A 25,975-nucleotide genomic window follows, 5' to 3' on the forward strand; every position below is an offset into this window, starting at 1 on the left:
AAAGCGAGCATTAAATGAGAGCTACTTTCGATCTACTGTTAATCAGTAGAAGAGTGCACGGTATATGAGCTACTATCGATGTACTACAATGTAGCCACTTTCGACCTACCAGGAGGCAATAAAATCGAGAAACAGTGTTTGGACTCAAATAAGATACTGTAGGAGCAAACATGCTTCCTCATCAAAAATCTTTTTTACTTTGGTACTGTTGATTACTACTTGCTAACACTGACGAACGTAGGGAGACCGATTGTAACTTTACTACAGTTGCTGGAATGTGAAATGCTTGTTGCATTCTCCTCTGTTACCTGGGTTAGTCGTTATAGTAAAAAAACTGTTTTAAAATAAGTTTCTTTTTTTTAATTTTCAGTAATTTTGCGTAAAAAGTAGATGCTTGAGTGGGAGAGAGACTTATAGACTTTTTATAGACTTTTTACGCTTGTATACTACATGGCTACACGAAATAAAGCTCTTGAAATTGTCTACAATGAAGCTTCTATGGATAATTTTCGTAATTGTAACGGTATACGCGTAATCATCATAGGTGAGATTGGGGCAATTTAGAAAATAGAAATGTCTTTTTACAATACATATTAAAAATTTACATTAAATATTGTAAACACAATTTACAGACTTTTATAGACTCCCCTTTTATAGATTTTTACCGAATTGTCTTATTTTTTTTTATTCTGAAGTCTAATTGTGGAGACTCACTTTAAAAAAATCTTTTAATAAAATGGAACAGTTTTCTTTCAAAAAATATTCTTATAAAAACAAAAATAAAAAATCACGTAGTATTACAACTTTTATACTATTTTTTGCTGTTCTTTTATATATGAAAAGTACAAAAATTCCGTACAAATACGGAAATGCTGAAATATCACTATCAGAAAAATTTTAGCAAAATTTCAGTAAAATTTTTCTACTAAAAAGCTATACGTTGCAAAAAATAATAATTAATGTTTAGTTATTCATAATGATAAAATTTCTTTTGAAATGTTTACTAACATCGTTTAGAAACAACTTCACTGATTCTTTAGTACATCCAGATAATATCACAAGCCTGGGTAAATCATCATCTGTTGCTCCATTGTTAACTTTCTGTTTGGGATTCCACTTTAGCAACATATGAGCGTTTGCTCCCCCGAAACCGAAAGCACTGATACCTACAAAACCATTTTTAAGTGGCATTGGTTCTGCGATGACACGAACAGTTCCATTTATTAAGGCATCTATATCTTTCCGTGGTGATGTGTAATTGGAATTTGGTGGAACAATACCGGTTTCGAATGCTATTAATACCTTAAAAAATCAATAACAATTTTAAAATGTAAATTTAAACTAATTTGTTTGATATCAATTAATCATATGTTGTAAAATATATGAATAAATATATGTTAAGGTTCTATGGATATTTATTTAACAATTGGCATTATGTTAATATACGTGCAATACGTCCGTTGCATGTACGCAACCGTTACAAACGCAGGTCGGTGTTCAACTGACAAAATGCGCAGAGAGATACATAAAAAAGGGTTGAACACAATAGCCTAGAGATGGCATCCATATCTTAGAACCATCAGGCCACTAGGCTCAGGCACGAGAGTCCAAATTCTAAATAGTTTCAACACTCTCTCCAGAATTTGACTCTCTCACTCTCACATTCATTCTGTCTCGCAGGTATTCAAATCTGACACGCACTAAAGGTTTTGTCAGAATATCAGCTACCTGGTCCTCGCTTTTAATATATGTCACGTTTACAATATTCTTTTCACACATGTCACGTATGAAACAATATCTAACGTGAACATGTTTGGTTCTCTTATGGAACTCGGGATTCTTTGCGAGTCTCATAGCACCCTGATTGTCTATCCGCAAGTCGACCGGCATTCTATGCTCGTACCCGATATCGGTCAGCAATTTTTGCAACCACACGATATCCTTCACTGTTTCACTCGCCGCTATAAATTCAGATTCAGTGGTGCTTAGAGCAACACAATCCTGACTACGTGAGGACCAAATCACTGGACCCCCAGCTAGAAAACTCATGCAACCACTCATCAACTTGCGCGTTTCAGAGTCTCCGGCATAATCCGCGTCATTATAGCTCACAGGCACATCGAATTTGTTTTTTCGATACATTATGCCTACGCTTTTCGTACCCGATAGATAACGCAAAATTTTCTTCACCGCATCCCAGCACGCTTTATTGTAGTTTGACAAGAACCGACTTACAAAACTCGTCGCGAATGCAATGTCAGGTCGACTAACAACCGCTATAAACATTATCGATCCTACTACCTCGCGATATGGAATTTTAGAAGAATCTGTCTATCGAAGCCTTATCGATCGGTATGCTCACATTCTTGCACTCATTCATTCCAAATTTATCCAACATTTTCTCAATGTATTTTTCTTGATTTACAAACACAATTCCATTCTTAGAGTCTCTATATATTTGCATCCCGCAAAAATTACTCACGTCTAGAATCTTTATGGTTACAAAATTACTCAAAGCCTTAATCGTATATTCTATAGCGTCACTGTTTTTCGATAAAATTAACCCATCATCTACATACAGAGCTAAAATCACCGCACTGCTTTTGACGCGACCATTGAACACACACGGATCTGCTTGGCTTTTCACAAATTCGAAATTACACAGGAATTCGTTGAATGTCTCGTTCCAGCATCTCGACGCTTGCTTCAGCCCGTAGAGCGATTTTTTCAATTTCAGGACGCAGTCCTTCTCGTCGTCCTCGACTTTGAGACCATCTGGAATCTTCATGTAAATATTCTCCTTTAACCTTCCATTCAAAAAGGCCGTTTTGACATCGAATTGTACTAATTCAAGATCGTGCTGTGCCACCATCGCCAGCAACACCCGCAACGAGTCGTAACGTACCACCGGTGAAAACGTCTCATTGTAATCTATTCCCGGTGTCTGCATAAAACCTCGTGCGACAAGACGAGCCTTGTAACGCCGGCCGTCCTTTAAATCTTGGACCTTGAAAACCCATTTGGATGTTATCGTCTTCTGCCCAACATCTTTCACGATTTTCCACGTACCATTTTCTTCATGTGCATGTAGTTCTTCTTCTACTGCTCTCTCCCATTTCTCACTGTCTGGCCCCGTCATAGCTTCGACGAATGTTCTCGGCTCCTCAATCGCTGCCCAACACGCCTCATAGCGAACCGGTGCTCTGCGTTCCCGTTGCGAACGCCGTACACCTTCACTCGCTGCTTCCTCCATCAAGAGCTTATGCGCCTTCTTAGCCTGTTCGTCTTCAATCATCGGAAGCTCTTTTAGCATAGTTGCTCCTTGAACTTCTTGTTCCATCATAGGACCAACATCCTCTTTAATCGGAATTTTTACTTGTACTTCCGCCGCCTCCTTGTCGCTCACTGGAACATCTTTCTCGTGTATCGTCACGTCTTTCGACTCCTTGATAGTTCTCGTTGTTGGCAGATACACTCTTGCATTCCCTGATTCGCCTTGAAAACCTACAAAGATCCCCTTTTGAGCTTTTGAGTCAAATTTCTTACGGAATAAACCTGGAACATGTATATATGCAACATCCTCTTTAATCGGAATTTTTACTTGTACTTCCGCCGCCTCCTTGTCGCTCACTGGAACATCTTTCTCGTGTATCGTCACGTCTTTCGACTCCTTGATAGTTCTCGTTGTTGGCAGATACACTCTTGCATTCCCTGATTCGCCTTGAAAACCTACAAAGATCCCCTTTTGAGCTTTTGAGTCAAATTTCTTACGGAATAAACCTGGAACATGTATATATGCATCGGAACCGAACGTTTTCAATTTCGATAAATCTGGTGTCTTTCCAGTCCACATCTCGTAGGTGACACATCTCTGTCCTTCCGATTAGCAATACGATTGAGAATATATACTGCATAAGCCGTTGCTTCTGCCCACATGATCTTCGGTAGATTTTTCGCGTGGAGAAGAGTACGCGCGCACTCGACAATCGTCCGATTATCACGCTCCGCCTTGCCATTTTGCTCAGGAGTAAACGGTGCTGTCACTTCATGCTCAATACCTTTCTCCTCCAAGTATCTTTTCATTTCATTGTTGACGTATTCGCGACCTCGGTCCGTTCGAAGTACTTTAATAGATCTTCCGAAGCGATTTCGCACCGCAGCTTCAAATATTTTAAATTTTTCAAATACATCAGATTTATTTTGCATAAAGCAAATCACGCGAAAATCAGTAGCATCGTCTTTAAAATTTACATACCAGCGCGATCGACCAATTGACTCAACTTCCACTGGTCCCACCACATCACTGTGTATGACCTCATCTGGTTTAGTATCACGTCCATCCTCGGTCGATTTGTATGATTTTCGATGCATCTTTCCCATTTGACATGGTTCACAAAAGAATGACTTTACCTCCTTGAGATTGACCGACGGCAATAATTTGTGTTTGACCATCCTCTCAATAGTCCCAACGTTCACATGCCCGAGTCTCTCGTGTAACGTCTTTAAATCTGAATTACACTCTGCAGCATTTGCCTCGCTGCAAGGAATAGTCTTAAATGCTAAGCAATACACATTATTCGACGCTTTCACACCCTCAGCTACCTTAACGCCATTGTGCATTAGTTCCGCTTTCCTTTCCGTGAGAGTCACACATATGTTTTTGTCCGTTAAGCGTCCCGCAGACAAAAGGTTCCTACGCAAAGTCGGCACAAAAAACACATTATCGATGCGAGCTTTTTTGTATTTTCCATCGACGCATTTCATTATTTCGACGTAGCCATATCCCTTCGCAGGACAAATTCCGTCGTTGCCCACCTTTATGTTCTCAAGTGCTCCATCTTTATAGTCTCTGATCCACTCTCGACGAAACGTGGAATGTAGTGATGCACAACTGTCCAAAAACCACGTGTCTTCCGACGCCATATTCTTATGATCAAACATGGCCGGGAACGCGAACGCGCACGCTGCACCAGAGCCTCTCTATGCACTACCGGAAGCACCGCCATTTTCAGCAGGCTTCTTCTTCGGTTTTGTCGGACATTCCCATGCAAAATGTCCCTTTTCAGAGCATCGGAAACATCTAGCATTTTCTTTCTTCTCGGCTTTCTTGGATTGCTTGCTCTTATTCCCGCCTTTATTTTCCGCGTTGCCCCTCGTGCCTTTCGCTGGATTGACCACCATAGCAGCGAGCCCTTCACTGATTTGTTCCTCCTTGAGTACATTCTTTTCTTCTTGTAGTAATTTATCAAGCAAATTTGAGATGATCTGCGCACTCTCCGGAACATTAGCCCATGTGGTCTTAAAAGCACGATATTTCGACGGTAGCGTAATTTTGGCCATGATCGTGTCGTCGTCGATCTCCTTCCTGATATCACGTAGCCGAAAGGCACAATTTTGCACACGCGCTACGTGCTGCGCCATAGTGCAGCCCGGCTCCATCGCATACCCATGGAAATCCTCTAATAACGACACCTTGTTCGTTGATGATCGCTGTTCGTGGATCGTCGATAATTTCTTCCACATATCATGAGCAGTATCACACACTGTAAGATACTCCATTTGTATCTCGTCACACGCCGTAATTATGAGGAAGCGCGCCTTTGCGTCCCTCTTCTTCCAGGCCACGCGCTCGGCATTTCTCGCCGCCGCATTCGCGCCTGTAGCTTCTTCAGGAAGCATCTCACTTCCCTCGACAAGCCGATAAATCATTGTAATCAAACAATGTTTTCATTTGGAATTTCCACGGTTGGAAATTCGTACCGTTGAACTTCACGATGTTACGTAGTGAAATCTCATCACTAGCCATCTTGAGCTCGACCACGTGTTTCACACGACGCGTACGCAGGAAAAATGTTTAATTTTATCCAAAATACAACTCAAAATGCCAATTGTTCACAAAATATTATGCACTCACGAGCCCTGGGCCCATAACCTGTTAAGGTTCTATGGATATTTATTTAACAATTGGCATTATGTTAATATACGTGCAATACGTCCGTTGCATGTACGCAACCGTTACAAACGCAGGTCGGTGTTCAACTGACAAAATGCGCAGAGAGATACATAAAAAAGGATTGAACACAATAGCCTAGAGATGGCATCCGTATCTTAGAACCATCAGGCCACTAGGCTCAGGCACGAGAGTCCAAATTCTAAATAGTTTCAACAATATACATTTATATACAACATATATTTTACATATGTATATAAATCTCACTATATCAATTCTAATATTAACTGAATTTATTGAAAAATACTTTTAATCTCTTTCAACCCTCTGAGATCCAACCGATGATTTAAAAATCAAGGCAAATTTTCAATTTTAAATAATTTGTTAAACCATAAACCTAAGGGATCAGCTCCACCCTTTTATAAAGTTTGTGATAGTGAGTACTTTACGTTTTGCCAAGTGACGCTGTAGATTAATTGTGTTTTATACAATGATAGGTAAAAATTGACCGTGTGCTACCAATGTTGGACAAAGTTTTATCTTTTTCTAATAAGTAAATCATGTTTTCGTTATTTTTACCCTGAATTTCGATAATAAAAAATTATTTTTATTATAATATTTTATTATAGAGATTCTGAACAAATTAAGAATAGTAATGTGCTGAATAGTGAAATTTCCGCATACCTGATATCGGTAATAACGTAAATCTAGATACCGAATATTCAATATTTTAATTTTCCAGATGCCAGATATTTGCTTAACATAAACATTTTTAGAAATCGGAAGATTTATGAAGTTGTCAAAATGTAGGAACTTTTAAAACAATGAATTTACATTATCGAAAAATATTAACTTTTTAACAATTTCTGTAGGAATAACTGGGATTATTGTTCGATGTCTCTCAATGTGTTTGGATTTAAAATTTGTAACAACCCGTTTTTCTTGGATAGATATCGCGCACGGACGTAGCTCGTCGGGAATTCCAGGGCACGATCCGGGTTAAGAGAGAATTAGACTCGTGGGTTTGAACGTGTAAAATATGTACAAGTTTTATTGAGCGAAGGGACGAATACAATTGTCTTAAAGCTAGTATTTACAGAGGGTGCGTCACCGCCGATACATCGTCGGCCGTATCGCGCGCGGGGTGACGGCTATCTTGATCGCGGCGATCGTGAATACCGTCGGGCAACGGTTTCGGTGCGGGGAACGTCGTCGACGCGGTTGCCACTATTCACACGGCAGGTGCGTTGTTTACGCTGTCGGCGTTCTTTTCGGCGCGCCGGGCGGCCTCGTGTTTTTCGGCCTTGCGAGATCGCGTGCTCGGCTTTTCGCGGTCATCAGCACGGTAGCGGGGCGCGGGGCGGCGCTCGGCCGAGCGTCCCTTTAAATCCGCAGCTGGTATGTCGCGATCTCGCTCGCAGGCAGGATGCGACGGCTACGTTGAGTACGCTCGACGGAGGCAAAGACGCTTTACCCCGTTTTTCTGTAGCCGCCGCGGTAGGATCAGGTCGGTTTCGAGGAAAGCCGGTCGGGCAAGTACGCTTGCCTGAGCCCAAGACGCTTGAGCCCAGCTTCGGCGAGGAGAGACGGGTGCGAGAGCGGTAGCCGCCGAGAACGCTCGACAGAGGCCAAGACACTTGACCCCAGGACTACCTTAGGAGACTTCTTCGGAGACCTGATCGGCGGACTAACGGTCCGAACAGTCGGCGGAGAAGAAGCGCAGCATCTCGCTGCTCCGGCGCTTTTATACCCGCATCTCGAGACGTCGGGAACGTTCGGTGGCGGTTCGGTTCGTATCGGAGCCAGTGTCCCCGCCGCTCGAGATCGGTTGCGTGGTGGGCGGACGGAAGCGAGTGAGCACGTCGCTAGCGCGTGCCGGTTTAGGGCCGGTGCGCGTGCGCGGCGCGGTTACCGCGACGCGCGGATGCCTCGTTGCTCGCATTGGCGCGTTTGAAGTCGTTTATCGGCGCGTAGCGCCTCGTTTGACGCTCGGCGGATGTTCGGCCGGCGTTTTGCGGACGATGACCGGTCCGTCGGGGGGGTCGCGCGGAGGCGGTTTGTTACAAATTTGAAAAAATTTTATTAAATTTTTTTGTTAGTTAATTTATAGTATTTACATCATAATTAAATTATACTAGTAATATTTATAAATTAAATATTACTAGTATAATTTAATTATGATGTAAACCTATATTGCGCTTGAGTTGTTAATTTGACCCGATTCCGAGTCTCTCTCTCTCTCTCTCTTCTTTCTCTCTCTCTCTCTTTCTCTCGATAGTCCGTACTTTTTAGCTACCAAAGAAAAAATAATTTATGCAAAAAATGCAGCTAAAAAGAATTTAACAGACCATCGACTCGAAGTCAGGTCGAATTAGCAAATCAAATACTGTGTAAACGGAAATTGTGTTACGGAATAATATTATCAAACTTTAATCATTTATTCATAATCAGTTAAATTCTCCTCGATTTATAAAATTATTTATGTATCTGTGGTAAAAGTGTATCAAAGGAACTATTTGAATTTAACAATCTTGTATATTATTGTTTTAAAAATCGTAAAACTATATGTGCATTATACAATAATAGTCATGAATTAAGTGTACTTGGTGTATAATTTTTTTATGTATAAAGGAATTTCTTTTCAACATCATTTTTATATAGAATATATAGTAAAAATTAAAAGGTAGATACAAGCAAAGCACGAAAAGTGATATTGTAAAAAAATAAGATAAATATTTCTAAAAATGTTTAAACAAAAATAAAAATATAAAAAAATAATAAAAAAGTAAAAATTATAAGAAATAATAGAAATCAATAAGTAATCAAGCAATGCGCTAGCGTCGCGACGCCAGGTATAAAAAAAAGTCAATATTTTGTGACTACGACACTGTGACTACGGCATTGTCGAAGCGCTACCGCAGTAGCTTTACCTCGAGTTTTTGCCTTAATAATCATTTTTTGATTTAATTAACTCGGAATTTACTCGGAGTTATACCAAAAAAAATTCTAATAATACTTTTATAATAACTTTTTACAAACTTTCGGTTGCGACTGATCCAAATGAAATCGGTTCAGTCAATCCCGAGATTTCGACAGCAAGTCTATAAAAAGTGTTACTTCGACGATTTCAATTTTCAGTAGAGTCCTATATAAAGAGAAAAGCGACATCGAATCCCCACCACAACCTTCAGTATTCGATTGAGTCCTCCACCGCCATATTGGAACCGCTTTAACGTCATGAAAAACACCATTCGTGTCATTCTGCAAACAGCCGGTCACAATATGGTTGCTCGCTTAGCCAATCAAGTATCAATCAGAGCTTTGGACATCAATGTCGTTTTTCTCTTTATATAGGACTCTAGTTTTTAATGTTGGTCGTCGTCAGTCTCGCGAGTGTCCAACAAGGCGCATTTACAACGCTCAAGACGGACAACTGTCCATCAAAATGTATTTTTATGTGAAGTTATGTACTATGCAGCTACCTAAGAGAGAGCGCACGAGAAAGAGAGAGAGAGAGAGAGAGAGCACTCAAGAGAGAGCGAGAAAGAGCGAGCGAGAGAGAGCGAGCGAGAGAGAAAGAGAGAGAGAGAGCACTCGAGAGAGAGCGAGAAAAAGCAAGCGAGCGAGAGAGAGAGAGAGAGAGAGAGAGAGAGAGAGACAAGTATTATAACGCTTTTGAGTGCAGTAAGTTTTAAAATTCAATCCGAGTTGGGTTAACGACGCCGTATTTCACAATCATCCAATCAAAACTTAAAATAGAGCATGTGACGTCACTAAAACGAACGAAATAATGCGCATGTGCTCAACGCCGCACTAATTGAGTTCTTCAGTGTGATGAGGTTATGGGACGATTTTCTCACACCGATTGCTTATGTGCATGCGTAAGAACATCCACAGTCTACGATTGGCTTATATGTGATTGACGCATGCGCACAGGAGACTAGTGAAACAGATCATTCTATAACCTTCTTACACTGTTTCAATCATTGATATGGCCACGTTGGGCTATTAACATAAGCCTTCTAGTCTCGTGTTTTAAAACATTTTGAATTGATTCCCAGCCAGAAGTGACTTATCAAATCGATGTCGAATGGATGTCGAATTGACGTCGAAACCATCGAAATTACATTGAATCAAAATAATGATCGAAATTTGAGGCTGTTTCGATGTCTGTGTTTTATATGATATTAAAAAAAAAAAAGTTATTTGTAACATCTACTTATCAATAGATTAAATTATAATTTTCCCAAGTATATATATTTTCTGTGAAAACATCGATATTTCATTGATTCGATATCGATTTGATACTATTTTGATTAGAATTTTATATAATCACCTTTATTTACATTATATAAAATATAATATAAATAAAGGATTATAATGTATTAGCAGACTTAAATAATGTAAAAATTTTAAGATTTTAATATTTAATAATTATGTTATAATATTAATTTTTTAGTTAACAGCTGTAACTTTGTAAAAAAATGAATAAAATTTAAATTAAAAAAGTTTTAAAACTTAAAATCTCTACTTTTGAAAAATCACTTTTTTGTAAAGAACAAATAAATATTTTTTAAATTTTTGTATAAAATTTGTTATATTTATTAATATTATATATAAAAATTGATTTAATTATTTAAATATGAATTATTTAATTAATAAATTATTATTATTAATTATTTAATTATTATAAAGAAATAAATATTGAGAACAAAAAAGTTTCGTATATGGGTGATTTATATTTTATTATTTATATTATGTATAAACCACGTTTGTTGCGTGTACGCAAACAACACGGCAACTGAGTAGATTTAAATCGGTTTGCAGTCGCGTTTTATCTATGTGACACAAGAAGAAAAAAGAAAAAAAACCAATCAAAGCTAGTCTTGCCGAAAATTACTATCAAATTAATAGTTGTTAGTAGCAATTAGAGACGATTGGTTCGTACTTTTTGATCCAGCCAATTACCTTTGATTGTTACTTACGCTATCAGCGCCGTGAGCGCGTTCTTATGGTACACCCACGGTCATCGATTCTGTCCCTCGGAAAATTTTCCAAACTGAAAAGTCACTATCTGTCTATATACTTGCAGTTCATCATTAACGTAGAAATTATTAATTAAATGCCGCTGGAACAATGACAATACAATAATTTAATAATACCCTGCCTGCACCAAACGTAACAAGCACGTCGCTGTGACGTGCTAACTCGTCGCATGTTACGTCTCAGCGACGTCTCAACTGGTGTTCGAAACGTAATTGAGACGTCGCTGAGACGTAACTAACATCTCCATTTCTGGTGACAGCAACGTTGTAATGACGTGTATTTTGTGACTTATGCACTAATTGTGATCTGAAAATTATCGACTAATTTTGAAAAATTAAGATTGGTTTTTATTGCATTATGTACGTAAAATACTTGTTAAATAAAATGTATAATAGTTTTACACTGAGAGAAGAGAATGATTGCAATTACCATAATTCAACTGTAATTTATAGTGGTTTTTGGTCCGATCTATAAATTATAGTAATTCTAAATTATAATATTCTACTTTTTATGTGTAGTTACATCTATTATGTTTATATGGTTCCTAATATTGGAAGTTTAAAAAGGTTAGTTTTAATCACATAGTAAATTAAAACATCTTTCATTTGATTTCATTTTCAAGAGAATTTATCAGAAAAATTATTTTATTCTAATAGAACATCGGTGAAAAATCTTATAATGCTCCGCCTTTTATACCATTTACATGTTTTCTTTCTTACGAGAAAACGCCATAACAACCATCTAGTGACGGTTTCGTGTACTACTATATGCAGAGAAAAAAGTATTTGTGACTATAATTGCATGGTTAAGGAAATTATTATGAGAGATGCATCGGATAGTGATTTTTACCGGATAGCCGGATACCGCGATAGTATTTCCCAACTGTACATTACATTGCGTAACGTTTTCACAATTACGTATTAAATTTAATTACATTAAATGAAAAACATCATTTTTAAAAAGTCAAATGTTATTTATCTTTAAAATATAAGTCATAATACAAAAGAAAATTCAACAAACAACTAATTAATTAAAACATTCAAATTATTTAGTTACGTCGCAGCGACGTGCACAAGACGTATCATATTTTCTGCGACTTTGTGATCAAAACAGCACGTCTCTGTTACGTCCGGTGCAGGCAGGGTAGTTTGATAGTTTTTAAAAATTTATCTTTACTTTATCTTCTTTTTCATCACAAAAAATTATTAATCTTTAAAACTCAAGTTTGCGGATTAATTTCTAAAAATTTATTGCATTTGGTAGAAAGGTTACATCGCTTTTATGGCCTAGTTTATACCGAGTACTTGATACACGTACTAACTAGTAATTTTCTATTAAATTATCTTAATTTTGGCAAAAAATTTAGAGAATAGTATACTAAGCTGGTACAATATAAATTGAGATAATTAAATATATGTATCATGTATACACGCATCATCGAAAGTAAGATAATTTAATAGAAAGTTACGAGTTAGTACGCGTATCAAGTGCTCGGTATAAACTAGACCTATGTCAAATGCGGTCGCAAGCGGCCGTCGCGACTGTAAACTCTGACGTTACGTTAAACATGAACTGTGTGTAGAAAGATAGTGACTTCTGATAGTTTGGAAAATTTTCCGAGGGTCAGAATCGATGACCGTGGATGTACAAAACAAAAATTTGTTTTTTGTTTCTGGGGACCAATTTTCAAGTTCATACTAATAACTTTCACATACGAAAATAGCAATTTCGTATACAATCAGCTAATCACAGTCGAAAAACTATTATTTTCGTATGCAACAATTATTCATATGTACTTAGATTAAGGCTTTATTAACCCAATTATATGTAGCTGCAATAAAAAAAAACAGTATTTGAAATCTAGTCGAAATCGAGCTAAAATCGAGCCGAAATTGAGCTAAAATCGAGCCGAAATCGAGTCGAAATCGATCATTTTTTAGTCAATAATTCATCGAAAAGTGTGACATAATCGAATCGAAATCGATGAGTATTTCGATTAGTTTTCGATCACTATTTTCAATGTCAAATCGATATCAATTTGATGAGTAATTTCTGGCTGGGTTATATTATATTTGTAATTTAATTTGAATAATTAATATATAATTTAAAAAATGTACAATATTAGAAAATATAAATATGTACAATAATAAAAAATATAATTTCTTTATAGTATTTAGTATTTTAGTTATAATTAATAAATTTTCGTAATTACCAAGCTAGTTCGAGAATGATTGAAAAAAAAAATATTGGCTGTGTTTAGCAGAAAAAGTAGATTCTTTAATATTATGATTGATTTGTACATTTTGTTGAGAAAATAATTACGAATTTTACTATCTATAATAATAATAATAATCTTTTTTTAAATCTTTTTAAAAGTAAAAACATTTTTCAATTAAAAGAGTACCAAAAAGTAGTGAGATCTATAAAAATCTTTAAAAAAAATTGTTCGCCAGGTATAAAATAAAAGTGTTGTATAGTCTTTCAAAATTCTTAACAAAAACCCTTTTTTAAAAAATATCGTATATTATTTTAACTATTTTATATTAAAAACATGTTTTTAAATTAAATTATTCCAAAAAAAGGTTAGATCACATAATTAGCCAGGTATATCATTAGACATAAGAAAACACAACGGTATTTTTCTCTAAACCCACGTAAACTCCAAACATTTTTAAAACATGTATATTAAAACTATTTATTAGAACAATTAGCAAAGTGTTTAATTACTAAAAAGTATATGCAGTAAAAGTTCAATCTATTATTTTTCCAAATAATTTTAAGTTTCATAAAACAGACTTCAAGTGACTAAACGATAAACGGAATCATAGTGAAAAAAAATACTTGGCGTGCCCATTTATATGTTTAAGGGTTAAAAATAAAGATTCATGCTTACAAACGCTGTAAACTGCACTTGTATGAAATTTTGAATTCACGTCAAATAAACTCGCAAAATACATAAACAATTTTACCGCATCTTTATTTGTAACCATATAGCTCAGTAAAAGATCAATATATATTTTCAAAGTCAATATTAAAAGTATGTAAAAACATTAAGCTGTAAAATACGTTTTAAAACATTTGACTTATCATTTTTGTTGATTTGTCAGGTTACACTCTCTTTGGAAGAGTAATGGAAGATGATCCTTTAATTTTGTTGTTGAACCCTCACTTAATTTTTGCTAAAGTCAACGTTTGAACTTCATAAAAAAAAATTGTAGAACAATTTTTCTCAGTTTAAAAAGGGAAGCTTTTCGATTATTTAAGTTGATTTTTCTTGAAAATTTTTTTACACTAGGAAATGAAATAATAAATTCAAGAAAGATTTTAAAAAATCAAGAATTTTCCAAATTTAAACAGATTTAGAAAGTTACAAATTTTTTGCCATTCAAATTAATATAAAGTCAAAAATTAAAAAATTAAAAAAAAAAATTTATTAATTAAAAAATAATTTATGATATTATTTAAAGTTTTATTGCATTATGAAAAATTAATTATTTAGCAAATTTTTAATTTTTTAAAGTGCGCCATTTTTTTATTTTTTTTTACTATTTTTTTTTTAACTCTTGATTTCTCGCGCGGATATATTGAAGACGTGATGTTATAAGCAAGAAATAACACATAAAAATTTCATTTGTGGCATTTATAAATAAAGAGAATAAAATAGAATAATAATATCGTTTTGCAAACATTGGCATTTAATTATCCTTTTCTCCCCTGACAATCAATTAATAATTGTAGGTTCATGAAGTGAAACCTATTGAAGCAGGAAAACGTATGCTTAAGCTGAAGTTTCAACCATGGCATTTGTAAATAAACAGAATTTGGATAACAGATTAATGAGATTGTTTTGAAACATTTCCAAAAATAGCTCTTGAATTACCTTTGACAATAAATAAATATTCATATAAAAACCATGTAAAGTAAAACTTATTCAGGCAGGAAATCACATAAACTGTTGAAAAAAGTAAAAAATATGCTTTACCCTTGGATCTAAGAGAAGTCATATCTCTGGTGAAAGTGTCGGAAAGATTCAGATAAAAATTTTGGACTAAAATGGATTCAGGCGTATAGAAAGAAAAAGAGAAAAGAAAGATAGAAAGAATCATAGTTACAAAGTTTGTTTCAAATTATTACCGTTTATTCCGATTCAACCTCGAGAAACCTCACGGATTAACCCTTAAACACATAAATGAGTCTGGGAGAACTTTTCAAAAAAACTTTACTTTTGTGCCATTTTATTTTAGTTAAGAAATAAAGTTGGTTAATCGTCAGTCGATAGAGGAGACTTCAAACTTTTTTTCCACCTAGCCCGAATCTTTTTTCTTATTCCGTCTTCATCATAGATTTATGGTGCAGACCCATGGAGTCGGCGTACGGCATATCGGCGTGTGACGTAAGGGAACTAGGCTAATCACAGCCTTTACGCTTGTTTTCATTACGCCAGCACAAACATCGACTGTCCCATGGAGCGTATTTACGCGGCGTAAAGATTAATTAGCCAATCAAATGTTAATTTACAATACCCATTTCTGAAATGGACATTGAAGGGATCTTGTCATTGGCTTATTGATCATTACGCCGACGTAAATATGCTCCATGGGACAGTCGACTTTTGTGCTGGCGTAACAAAAACGAGCGTAAAGGCTGTGATTGGCCTATAAAACAGTTGATTAAATTTTCAGCGTAATGTTTTAACACATACATTTATAGGTATATATAAAGTCAAAACAAATGTCCATAATTTTGTTAACAAAATGTCTGAATTTGCATTAATCCATTTAATAAAACTTTTAAAATTTACAAATGTTTAGATAATAATTTAAGCAAAGAAAGCATTTGTCAAAAATTAATTCAAGTATACATAATATACGACTTAATGAGAGCCGAAGAAAAGAAAAGAGTGTTTAAAATTAAACACAATGCTCGAAAATTTTAGATTAGACCAATTTTTAATTTCGAAAGACGATTAGTACAAAGGGCTAGCCACAATCTAGTGCAAGAAATGATGGAGATAAAGAAAAATATTTTAATTATCTTTGAGTAACACCTAAAACATTCGGAAAATTATTATATATTGTTTCACTACATATACAGAAACAATTTGTTATTCGTGAGCCAATTTCTGCTCGCACTCGTCTTCAAATTTGTTTGTGGTATTTATCTTCAGGAGATAATATGGTTTTCATATCATACGCATTTTGTGTAGAATAATTATAGTTATATAATTATAGTTTCCACTTGAATTTTAATAGAAGATTAGACCCGGCAATAAAAATTCCAAATGCGACTTTTCGCATCAATAACATCAACGTCGCAGCATGAAGTCTATATGTATGTGTAGCGTAAACGCTGGAACGCTGCAAAAATCAGCGTGGCTTTCTTGCTAGTGACAAAAACGAGTGTAAAGTATGTGATTGGCCTGGTTCCTTTACACCATACGTCGATACGCCGTACGCCGACTCTATGGGACTGCACCAGTAAAAAACTATAGACCGAGCGTAAACTGTTATTTTAGGCGAGAAAGGTGTGATAATCGACGTAAGGGGAAGCAGAGGACAAAGTCGATAAATTTCGGTCAAACTTGGAAATATTTGGCTCATAAGTGAGAGTCCGTTGCATTCCGTCACTGTCAGTTCGTTTAAATCCGTTGGCAGCTGTTTAAAAGGTTAAACGTTATCGCTTGATATCATTTATGTTTTGTCAAATAGTGTCGATTGCATCACAATCGCTGAGAAGGTAAAATAAGCTTTTGTGTTGTGTCCGTTTGCAAAAACCGGAAATTTAAACAAAACCAATAAATTTAGATTCATTTAGACTTTTTAGTTTATTTTATTATACATATTGTGTACTATATTTAAATATATAATTTAATGATATTAAAATTAACTAATAAAAGTTCTCGATTTTTCTTTTGTATTGCAATATTATTTAATTAAAATTATAATCTTAACATTTAAATATTACCTACTGAAAAATGGTAATAAAACAAAATTAATGTCAAATCAATTAATATACCATTTTTCACTGAGTATTGCTATTTCTTACAAAACAAATTGTGTATTTATTTCTGAATATATATGACAGTTAACATTTAATTAATTTATCATATTATATTTAAAAAGTTTTACGAATTGAATAGAAAAAAAAAATTGAATTGAATTGAATGAATATGTTTGGTAATGCCGAACACATCCGAACCGTACCGGAAACAGCCGAGTTTGTCCTTCCCCTTGCCGCATTTATCACTAACCCCGCAAGCTTACGCTCGGGATATGGTCTTCACACAGTAAGCGGTCGAAAATCTAGGGAAATTTTCAATACGTGTTTAAGGATGAAGGATTGAAAATCTTATCCAGACGAGTCTTAGATTCGTTTAGATTAGACTCATGGATTTAGAAGAATTGAAAAGACTATTAAAATTAGTCTCGAATTCATTCGGATAGAAGTTAGTTTGATGCATGGATCAAAAAGGATTACAAATTTGATTTGAATGATTCTAATTTATAACGGACACAGATTTTGGAATGGCTCAAAAAAGTTTGTATTAAATTCCTATCCAAAACTTTCACTAAGGATTTTCACAATGAAACATGTGTAGGTATATTTTTCTTTGCCACCAAGCGAGGCATCTTTTGCTAAGCGAGAACCTTATTGTTGGGTCGGTCTATGCAAACAGGAATATCCGCGTTCATCTATTAGCAATAAAAGAGAAAACGCTCGCGGAAAACTTCTGAGGCCTGAGTGTAACTCCACTTCTAATCTCTCTCGCTGCACGTTCACTTGGCGCAAGACCGCGTCTTTTTATTTTTTCCCGACTACGTCACTACCGTCAACTTGAAATTTTCAGCTTAATTAGGAACCTTAAAAGTACAAATCTTTGATTATTTAGAAAGGTCTTCACGTATTAAAAAATTACAAATTTTTTAGTGAAAAATAAATTTTGCAAATTTTGCCTCAAATACAGACACGTAAAAAAAGGTAAAAAAACGTTTTGGGTCAAATAATTGTTAAATTGTATTTTGGAAAGTTAAAAGAGAGTGTACCAGAATTTTTTTTTTTAGATTTTCTATTGCACAAAAACACTTTTAAAAACACTATTATCATGATGACTCAACTAAACTAAGAAAAAATAAAAAAAAATGTTGGATCACAAAGAATTAATAAGCCTTCTCAGATAGTAAGCAGATTATTATTTATCATCATTTTGACGCTAAAATGATAACAAATGGCATCAATTTGTTATCTTTATTCTAGTTCAAGTAATTTATCAAACAATTTTTATACAAGTATATTTCCTTCTGTTTGTGTATGTGTATTTAATTTTGTGTGAATAACCCTGCCTGCACCAAACGTAACAAGCACGTCGCTGTGACGTGCTAACTCGTCGCATGTTACGTCTCAGCGACGTCTCAACTGGTGTTTGAAACGTAATTGAGACGTCGCTGAGACGTAACTAACACCCCCATTTCTGGTGACAGCGACGTTGTAATGACGTGTATTTTGTGACTTATGCACTAATTGTGACCTGAAAATTATCGACGAATTTTGAAAAATTAAGATTGGTTTCTACTGCATTATGTACGTAAAATACTTGCTAGATAAAATGTATAATAGTTTTACACTGAGAGAAGAGAATGATTGCAATTACCATAATTCAACTGTAATTTATAGTGGTTTTGGGCGCGATCTATAAATTATAGTAATTCTGAATTATAATATTCTACTTTTTATGTATGGTTACATCTATTATGTTTATAATGGTTCCAAATATTGGAAGTTTAAAAAGGTTAGTTTTAATCACATAGTAAATTAAAACATCTTCCACTTGATTTCATTTTCAAGGGAATTTATCAGAAAAATTATTCTACTCTAATAGAACATCGGTGAAAAATCTTATAATGCTCCGCCTTTTATACCATTTACGTGTTTTCTTTCTTACGAGAAAACGCCATAACAACCATCTAGTGACGGTTTCGTGTACTACTATACGCAGAGAAAAAAGTATTTGTGACTATAATTGCATGATTAAGGAAATTATTATGAGAGATGCATCGGATAGTGATTTTTACCGGATAACCGGATACCGCGATAGTATTTCCCAACTGTACATTACTCTACGTAACGTTTTCACAATTACGTATTAAATTTAATTACATTAAATGAAAAACATCATTTTTTAAAAGTGAAATGTTATTTATCTTTAAAATATAAGTCATAATACAAAAGAAAATTCAACAAACAGCTAATTAATTAAAACATTCAAATTATTTAGTTACGTCGCAGCGACGTGCACAAGACGTATCATATTTTCTGCGACTTTGTGATCAAAACAGCACGTCTCTGTTACGTCCGGTGCAGGCAGGGAAGTATATTAAAAATAAACTTGAAATTAGTAAATAAAAGCGAAAATTACTTGTTTTACCTTGGCGATCTGACCAAAACCACCCGCAGATTCAGCATGACCAAGATTAGATTTTACAGAACCAATCATTAACGGAGTTTCTCTATTTTTACACAAAACGTTCTGGAGTGCACTAACTTCCTGAGGATCGCCAACTATGGTACCCGTACCATGTGCTTCAATGTAATCCAAACATGATTTCGGTATTCCGCATTCATCGTAAAATTCCATCAGTAAAGTACTTTGCATAAGCATCGATGGATATGTTATTCCTTCTTCTGTATAGCCATCACTGTTCAATTTAATATGTGGACATGTGGCGTAAATCCTTTTCGCATTCTTCATCTTTTGAAAGTATGCCACTGTCACTGTTTCACTACGTGAATATCCGTTTGTTTTGATGTCGAAAGGTCTGCAGTGACCGTCAGATGACAAAACACCTCAAACATATAAAATATATAATTAAGTTTTAATTTATATTGAATTTACTTATATATAGAAAATGAGAAATCTTCAGAAAATTTGCCCTTTCCCCTCCGCCGTATCAAAACAAAAATATAAATTCAGATTTCTATACAAATAAATTTCTGTACATTTTTCTTCATGAATGTGAAATTGATTATGAATAAACGCAGTTTATCTATAAATTTACCCTGAAAAATTAAAATACCATTTTTCTTAAACAATATTTTATTTTAGCAAAATCTTATTGCAAATGTTTCATCAAGTTACACAGCTTAATGAAAACTGAATAAATGCAAAGAAAGCACGTTTTTTGCGACATTTTGGCACAGTTGGTAACATGGCCGTAAATGGGCAATTTTGGGGTAGGAGATATTGCCATCCGTGGACGGCAATATAAGCAAAATCAATATTCTCGTACGGTTCCGCATGTGCACTTTTGTCACGTGACTCCGCATATTTCGGTGACGCATATTTCGCTGAACGTAGGGTCAAAATGCATAAACGAAGGTAGTACAATTGATCTCTATGATCTATAACCGGGACAGGCAGTAACAGGAAAATGCCACACGCTAGTTCTTCCTCGAATACCGCAAAAAACATACTTTCTATGCATAAAATACCGTATGCAACATGGGACCGAGTGCATTCTCGACGCTGTTTTTAGGTCTCGGTTGCGTAGCTATACCTCGGACTGAAAATATCGTCCTCAATCGAGAACGGCAAAGCTCGGCCCCATGTTGCATAATGTACTATTTTATGAATGCTATAAGAAAAACGTAATTCTTTAATTGTTACGTTTCTTTGCGTGTATTAAAAAAGCAGTTTGTTTGAAAAATACCTAGACGTGAAAACTGCTGGTTTATCATAGGATGTAAACATAAATTTGCACTCCAACTATCGCATCTTCGCATGTACCCGACATGATGTAATCATACGCGACTGCCACGGCAAAAAGGCTTGAACTGCATGCTGAATCGATTGTATGTGATGGCCCTTTTAGATCCAAATGGGATGAAAGAATATTTGCTAACGTAGATTTGCTACATCCAATAATATTCTGACAGCGTAGCTAATTATAAAAATTTATCATCAAGTTTTTGCACAGAAATAACAAATTTAATAACTTTTTTTTCTAGTGTGTTTTTATTAATTAATAATTTTCTTACGTTAAGATTCTCGAATAGAAATTTTGCTTGCGTTTCTACATAAGTTACTGCTATGATTACAGCAGTATTTTTTCCTTTCAATTGTTTTGGATTAATCCCTGCATCGATAATTGCATCATAAGCATGTTCCAATAATAATCTCGCCTCAGACGTGAGTACATGTGCTTGCTCGAAAGAAAGTCCAAAGAAGTCCGCATCAAATTTTTCCACATTATTAATTGTTCCCAAACATTTTGTTCGGATGCTCTAATAAAAAATTGATAGATTTACATGAACCTTGACTGTTTACGTTTTTATATAAAATTTATGATTCTTTTTTGACATAAATATATAATTAAAGTAGAAAAAGGGATTGTGAGATAGGTGTCATGATGATATGTCACAATTTTATGTATTATATAATTTGCGTTACATTCCAGTAGCAATCGTTAAAATTACTTTGTTAGTTTTTTTCAACGTTGTAGGATGATTACTGGATATCAAGAGTTGGTTGAATTTAAATTAACATTTGAAATACGCAGATTATATAAAATAAAATAGCATAAAATGATTATTTAATATTTATTACATGAAATGACCGATTTCTTATTCTCTATTTTAAAAAGAAAGAATAAAGAAATTATTCAATTCTGAATAAATATTTTAAATAAGGGTAATTGTGCACTATAGATGACGCAGCTTCAATCATATTAATCTTGACATTTATTGTAGAGGCAAAAATACCGAACAATTTTTTCTTATGTGTTAATTGGCGCTCTCGTCTGGTTTTCGAGATATACTTAGAGAAAGAAAAAACAATTTTTTTTAATTTAGAAAATATTTATTTTCCAAAAAAGTTGTCAAACAAAAAATGAATCTCGTGATAAGCTCTATGAAAATTGGTTATATGCATATTCATAACTAACTTCAATATTGTAGTTGTTATAGTAGAAAAATTTTTTTTTAATATTTTTTTTATTTTAAGTAGTTTTGCGTGAAGTGTAGATGCTTGGGCGGGGAAGGGACTCTGCCTTTCCCCCGCACCTTCCCCCTGTATTTTTTCTAACCTACCCTAATTCTATTTTAGCCAAGGATATCTAATTGACCACGTTGCGACATTAGATTTGAAATTATGGCCCAACCCTCCCGCACCCACTCCGTCATTAATGGACCGACTCAGACATGGTGGGTTAGGTTAGAAAAAATACGAGAAGGAGGTGCTCCTCCCCCGCCCACGCGTCCTCTGTAAAACATAAGAAAATTTGAATTTGTCAGAGTTTTTTTTAAAATAGTTTTTTGATTATAACTCCCAATGTGTTGAAGTTAGGTAAAATATGTACAGACTCTTATTTATAGAGCTTATCACAAGATTCATTTTTTTTTTGTTTAACACATTTTTTTGTGAAATGAATATTTTCTGAAATAATTGAGAAAAACTGTTTTTTCTTTCTCTAAGTATATCTTGAAATCTGTAAGAGAACGCCAATTAATTTATAAAAAAAAGTTGTTCAGTATTCTTGCTTCTATAATATATATCAAGGTCAACATGATTAGAGCTGAGTCCCTTATATTGCACAGTTACTTAAATGAGTTTTTACTACTGGTTAATTTTGGGATTCAAATGGAGTAGTGCACGACGCCAATTCCGGATAGCGTTGCATAGCCTCTTTTACTCAATCCCTCTTTTTACCTTCACAAAGAGTAGAAAGCTACACGGGTGAACCTGAGCAACCTTGAAGGAGGCTGGGTAGTCAACCCCAGTGGAAAACAAGATCAGGGCAAACGAGGAAGTGAGAAATGGCCGTCCAAAAAGAGGGTTGGGCTATAGGTCGATAACCAATTCCCGTAAATAATCAACCGTTACAAAAGCAAGGACGACAAACTGGAGTAGGGAACAAGGACATGAGAATCGGAACATGGAACACCCGTATCCTCTATAGAGCGGGCGCACTGAGGAAACTGATTGCAATAGTGGACGATTACAACATCGATGTTACAGCACTGCAGGAGATTAAATGGACGAGACAGGGAATTATTGAGAAGCGAAGACACACCGTGTATTATAGCTGCCATAAGAAAAAGCACATGTTTGGAGTAGGTTTTATAGTAAACCAGAGGCTTAAAGGAATGATAAATGGAGGCGGTCAACCACAAAATCTATAGCATCCGAGTGAAGAGAAAATTCTTCAACTATAACATAATAAACGCGCATGCATCGACGAAGGACAAGCCCCCAAATAAAAAGGAAGAGTTTTATGAAGACCTCGAGAATACGTACAGACAGTGCTCTAAAAATGACATCAAAATAGTCGTGCGCAATATGAATGCCAAAGTGGGACAAGAACAAATCTTCAATCCTACAATAGGGAAAAACAGCTTTCATCGGAAAAGTAGCGACAATAGGATACGTCTGGTGAACTTCGCAGCATCGCTTAATATGACGATAACAAGCACATGGTTCCAACATAAAAACATACATAAGACAACTTGGATCACACCCGATGGCCAATGTGGAAATCAGATAGATTATCTCCTGATAGATACAAAGCAAAGATCGAATGTTATGGATTGCCAAAGTTATAGAGGAGGTTATATAGACTCCGACCACTATCTTGTCATAGCCAAACTGCAAGCAAGGATATCACAGGCGAGGAAGAAGAGGGGAGAGAAAAAAAGCAAATTAAAGGTGGAAAAGCTTAAAAATCTAGCCAAGGCGGAACGGATGCATGATATCATCAACAGTCGATTGGAGGAAGCGGCCCAAGATACAACGGAGGTGGGTGACATAAACAATTATTGGAATAGATTAAAAAAGGAAGTGCATACGGTAACAAAGAAAGTAGTAGAAAAGCAACAACATGTTAGAAGGAGGGATTGGTATGACGGAGAATGTTTGGAAGTGACAAGGTTAAAAAATGAGGCATACTTACGTATGCAAACACAACAAACAAGAACAGCAATTGATGAATATCAGGCAAAAAGGCGAAATGAGAAGAAAATACATAAAGCGAAGAGAAAAGTCTACTTTAACCAACAACTAAGGGATATAGAGGCGCTAAATAAACAACATGAATACAGAGAAATCAATAACTGTAGAAGGAGCTTCTAGACAAGAACAATGCAATGCAAAGACAGGGACAGTAAATTAATAACGTCTAAAGAAGAAGTGCTGCGGCGCTGGGCAGAACACTTCAAGAGCCTACTGAACCCGGTGGAAAATTCTGATGGAAGTAACGCGGTAGGGGAGCGCGGAGAGTACGGGGAGGAAGAGGAGACAGGGGAAAAAGAGGAAGGAAAAACACCTCCAACAATACTAGAAACTAAACAAGCCATCATGAAGCTTGCAAATAATAAATCACCAGGGACGGATAACCTCCCAGCTGAAATATTCAAGATAGGGGAAGAAAATCTGGTTCAGTTCTTCCACAAACTCATAGTGGAGATTTGGAAGCAAAGAATACTCCCGAAGAACTTGAATATCGGCATAATATGCACAATACATAAGAAGGGCAATATACTGTGCAAACTACAGGGGGATCACGTTGTTAAATACAGCGTATAAAGTGTTCTCCTCGATACTATATTTCCGCCTTAAACCTTATGCGGAGAAAACAATAGGAAGATACCAAGCAGGCTTCCGTGCCGGGAAGTGGATCAGATCTCAACCCTGAGACAAATACTGGAAAAGACTCGCGAGTATAGCATAGAAACACACCACATCTTTGTAGATTTTAAAGGAGCGTATGACACGGTAAAAAGAACAAAATTATATGAAGCCATGCATGAGTTGGATGTACCACCATACCTAATAAAGCTGACAAAACTCACGATAAAGGAGGTAAAATGTAAAGTGTGCATACAGGGCAATTTATCTCAGCCCTTTGAAACAAAAAACGGACTGCGGCAGGACGACGCGCTATCATGCATACTGTTTAACTTGGCCTTAAAAAAAGTAATAAGATCCTCACAAATCACCACCACAGGCACAATATTCAACAAAAGCGTACAAATACTAGCTATCGTGGATAATGTAGACATCATAAGTAGAACGGAAGCAATGGCCAAAGAAACATTTATAGCGCTGGAAGCGGCAAACAAGATGGGCATAGTGGTAAATACTAATAAAACTAAATACATGCCCGCCTTACGACCAGCAAAGCAACATGAGCTACAAATAGGCCAAAAACAAATAGAGATGGTCGATGAATTTATTTATTTGGTATCGATGGTTAACACAGGAAATAACATAACTGCAGAAATAAAAAGGCGGATATTACTGGCTAATAGGTGTTACTTTGAGTTGATTACACAACTAAGGTCATAAAATATATCGCGCCAAACCAAGTGTAAGCTCTATAAAACGCTGGTACGACCGGTGCTGACGTATGGCTCCGAGACGTGGACCTTAACAAAAAGCAATGAGGAGCAACTAGGGTGTTTTGAACGAAAAATACTACGAAGAATCACATACATAATAAACAAATGATAATGGCTATAACAATAAATATATAAATAGGCCTTATTTAATAATACGTTATTTATAAAAAAGTATACTTAATCCAAAAAATCGATATATATATATATATATATATATATATATATATATATATATGTATATATATATATTTGTTTTTTTCTACAGTTAGAAAGTTAAATAATATTACAATATGTTGTAATAAATTATAAAATATAGTATACTTATTAAATTTACAACAAATTTTTATAAAAACGGCTGATTTTCCTACTTTGTTACAAGCTTTTTTTGTCCTAAATAAACGTGTTGCTATTGTTATTAATTCCCCAGTCCCTCTTTATCTACTTTCTATGACATACCTTTCAAGCATATATTTTAAACATAAAGCGCATTTTTAAATGGTAAATTTAAAAGTGGACCACATTTAGTACTGGGCCTTATTTGATTCAAGTATCTTTTATACATTCAATAGCAAAATTAAGGGATTACCTATT

The 25,975-nt window shown here is 35.2% G+C and overlaps 1 protein-coding gene across 1 annotated transcript in view; it reads right to left on the reverse strand.

The window, feature by feature from the left end:
- Positions 1-25,975, reverse strand: part of LOC105202184 (fatty acid synthase) — a 70,723-nt gene that overhangs the window by 39,845 nt on the left and 4,903 nt on the right. Inside the window, 6 exon segments of the mRNA XM_039457175.1 lie at positions 1,009-1,302; positions 19,419-19,837; positions 20,701-20,751; positions 20,754-20,931; positions 21,029-21,263; positions 21,265-21,274. Of these exon segments, the coding sequence (XP_039313109.1) occupies positions 1,009-1,302; positions 19,419-19,837; positions 20,701-20,751; positions 20,754-20,931; positions 21,029-21,263; positions 21,265-21,274 (1,187 nt within the window).

Source organism: Solenopsis invicta, chromosome 14 (assembly GCF_016802725.1).
Source record: "Solenopsis invicta isolate M01_SB chromosome 14, UNIL_Sinv_3.0, whole genome shotgun sequence".
Taxonomy (NCBI): domain Eukaryota; kingdom Metazoa; phylum Arthropoda; class Insecta; order Hymenoptera; family Formicidae; genus Solenopsis; species Solenopsis invicta.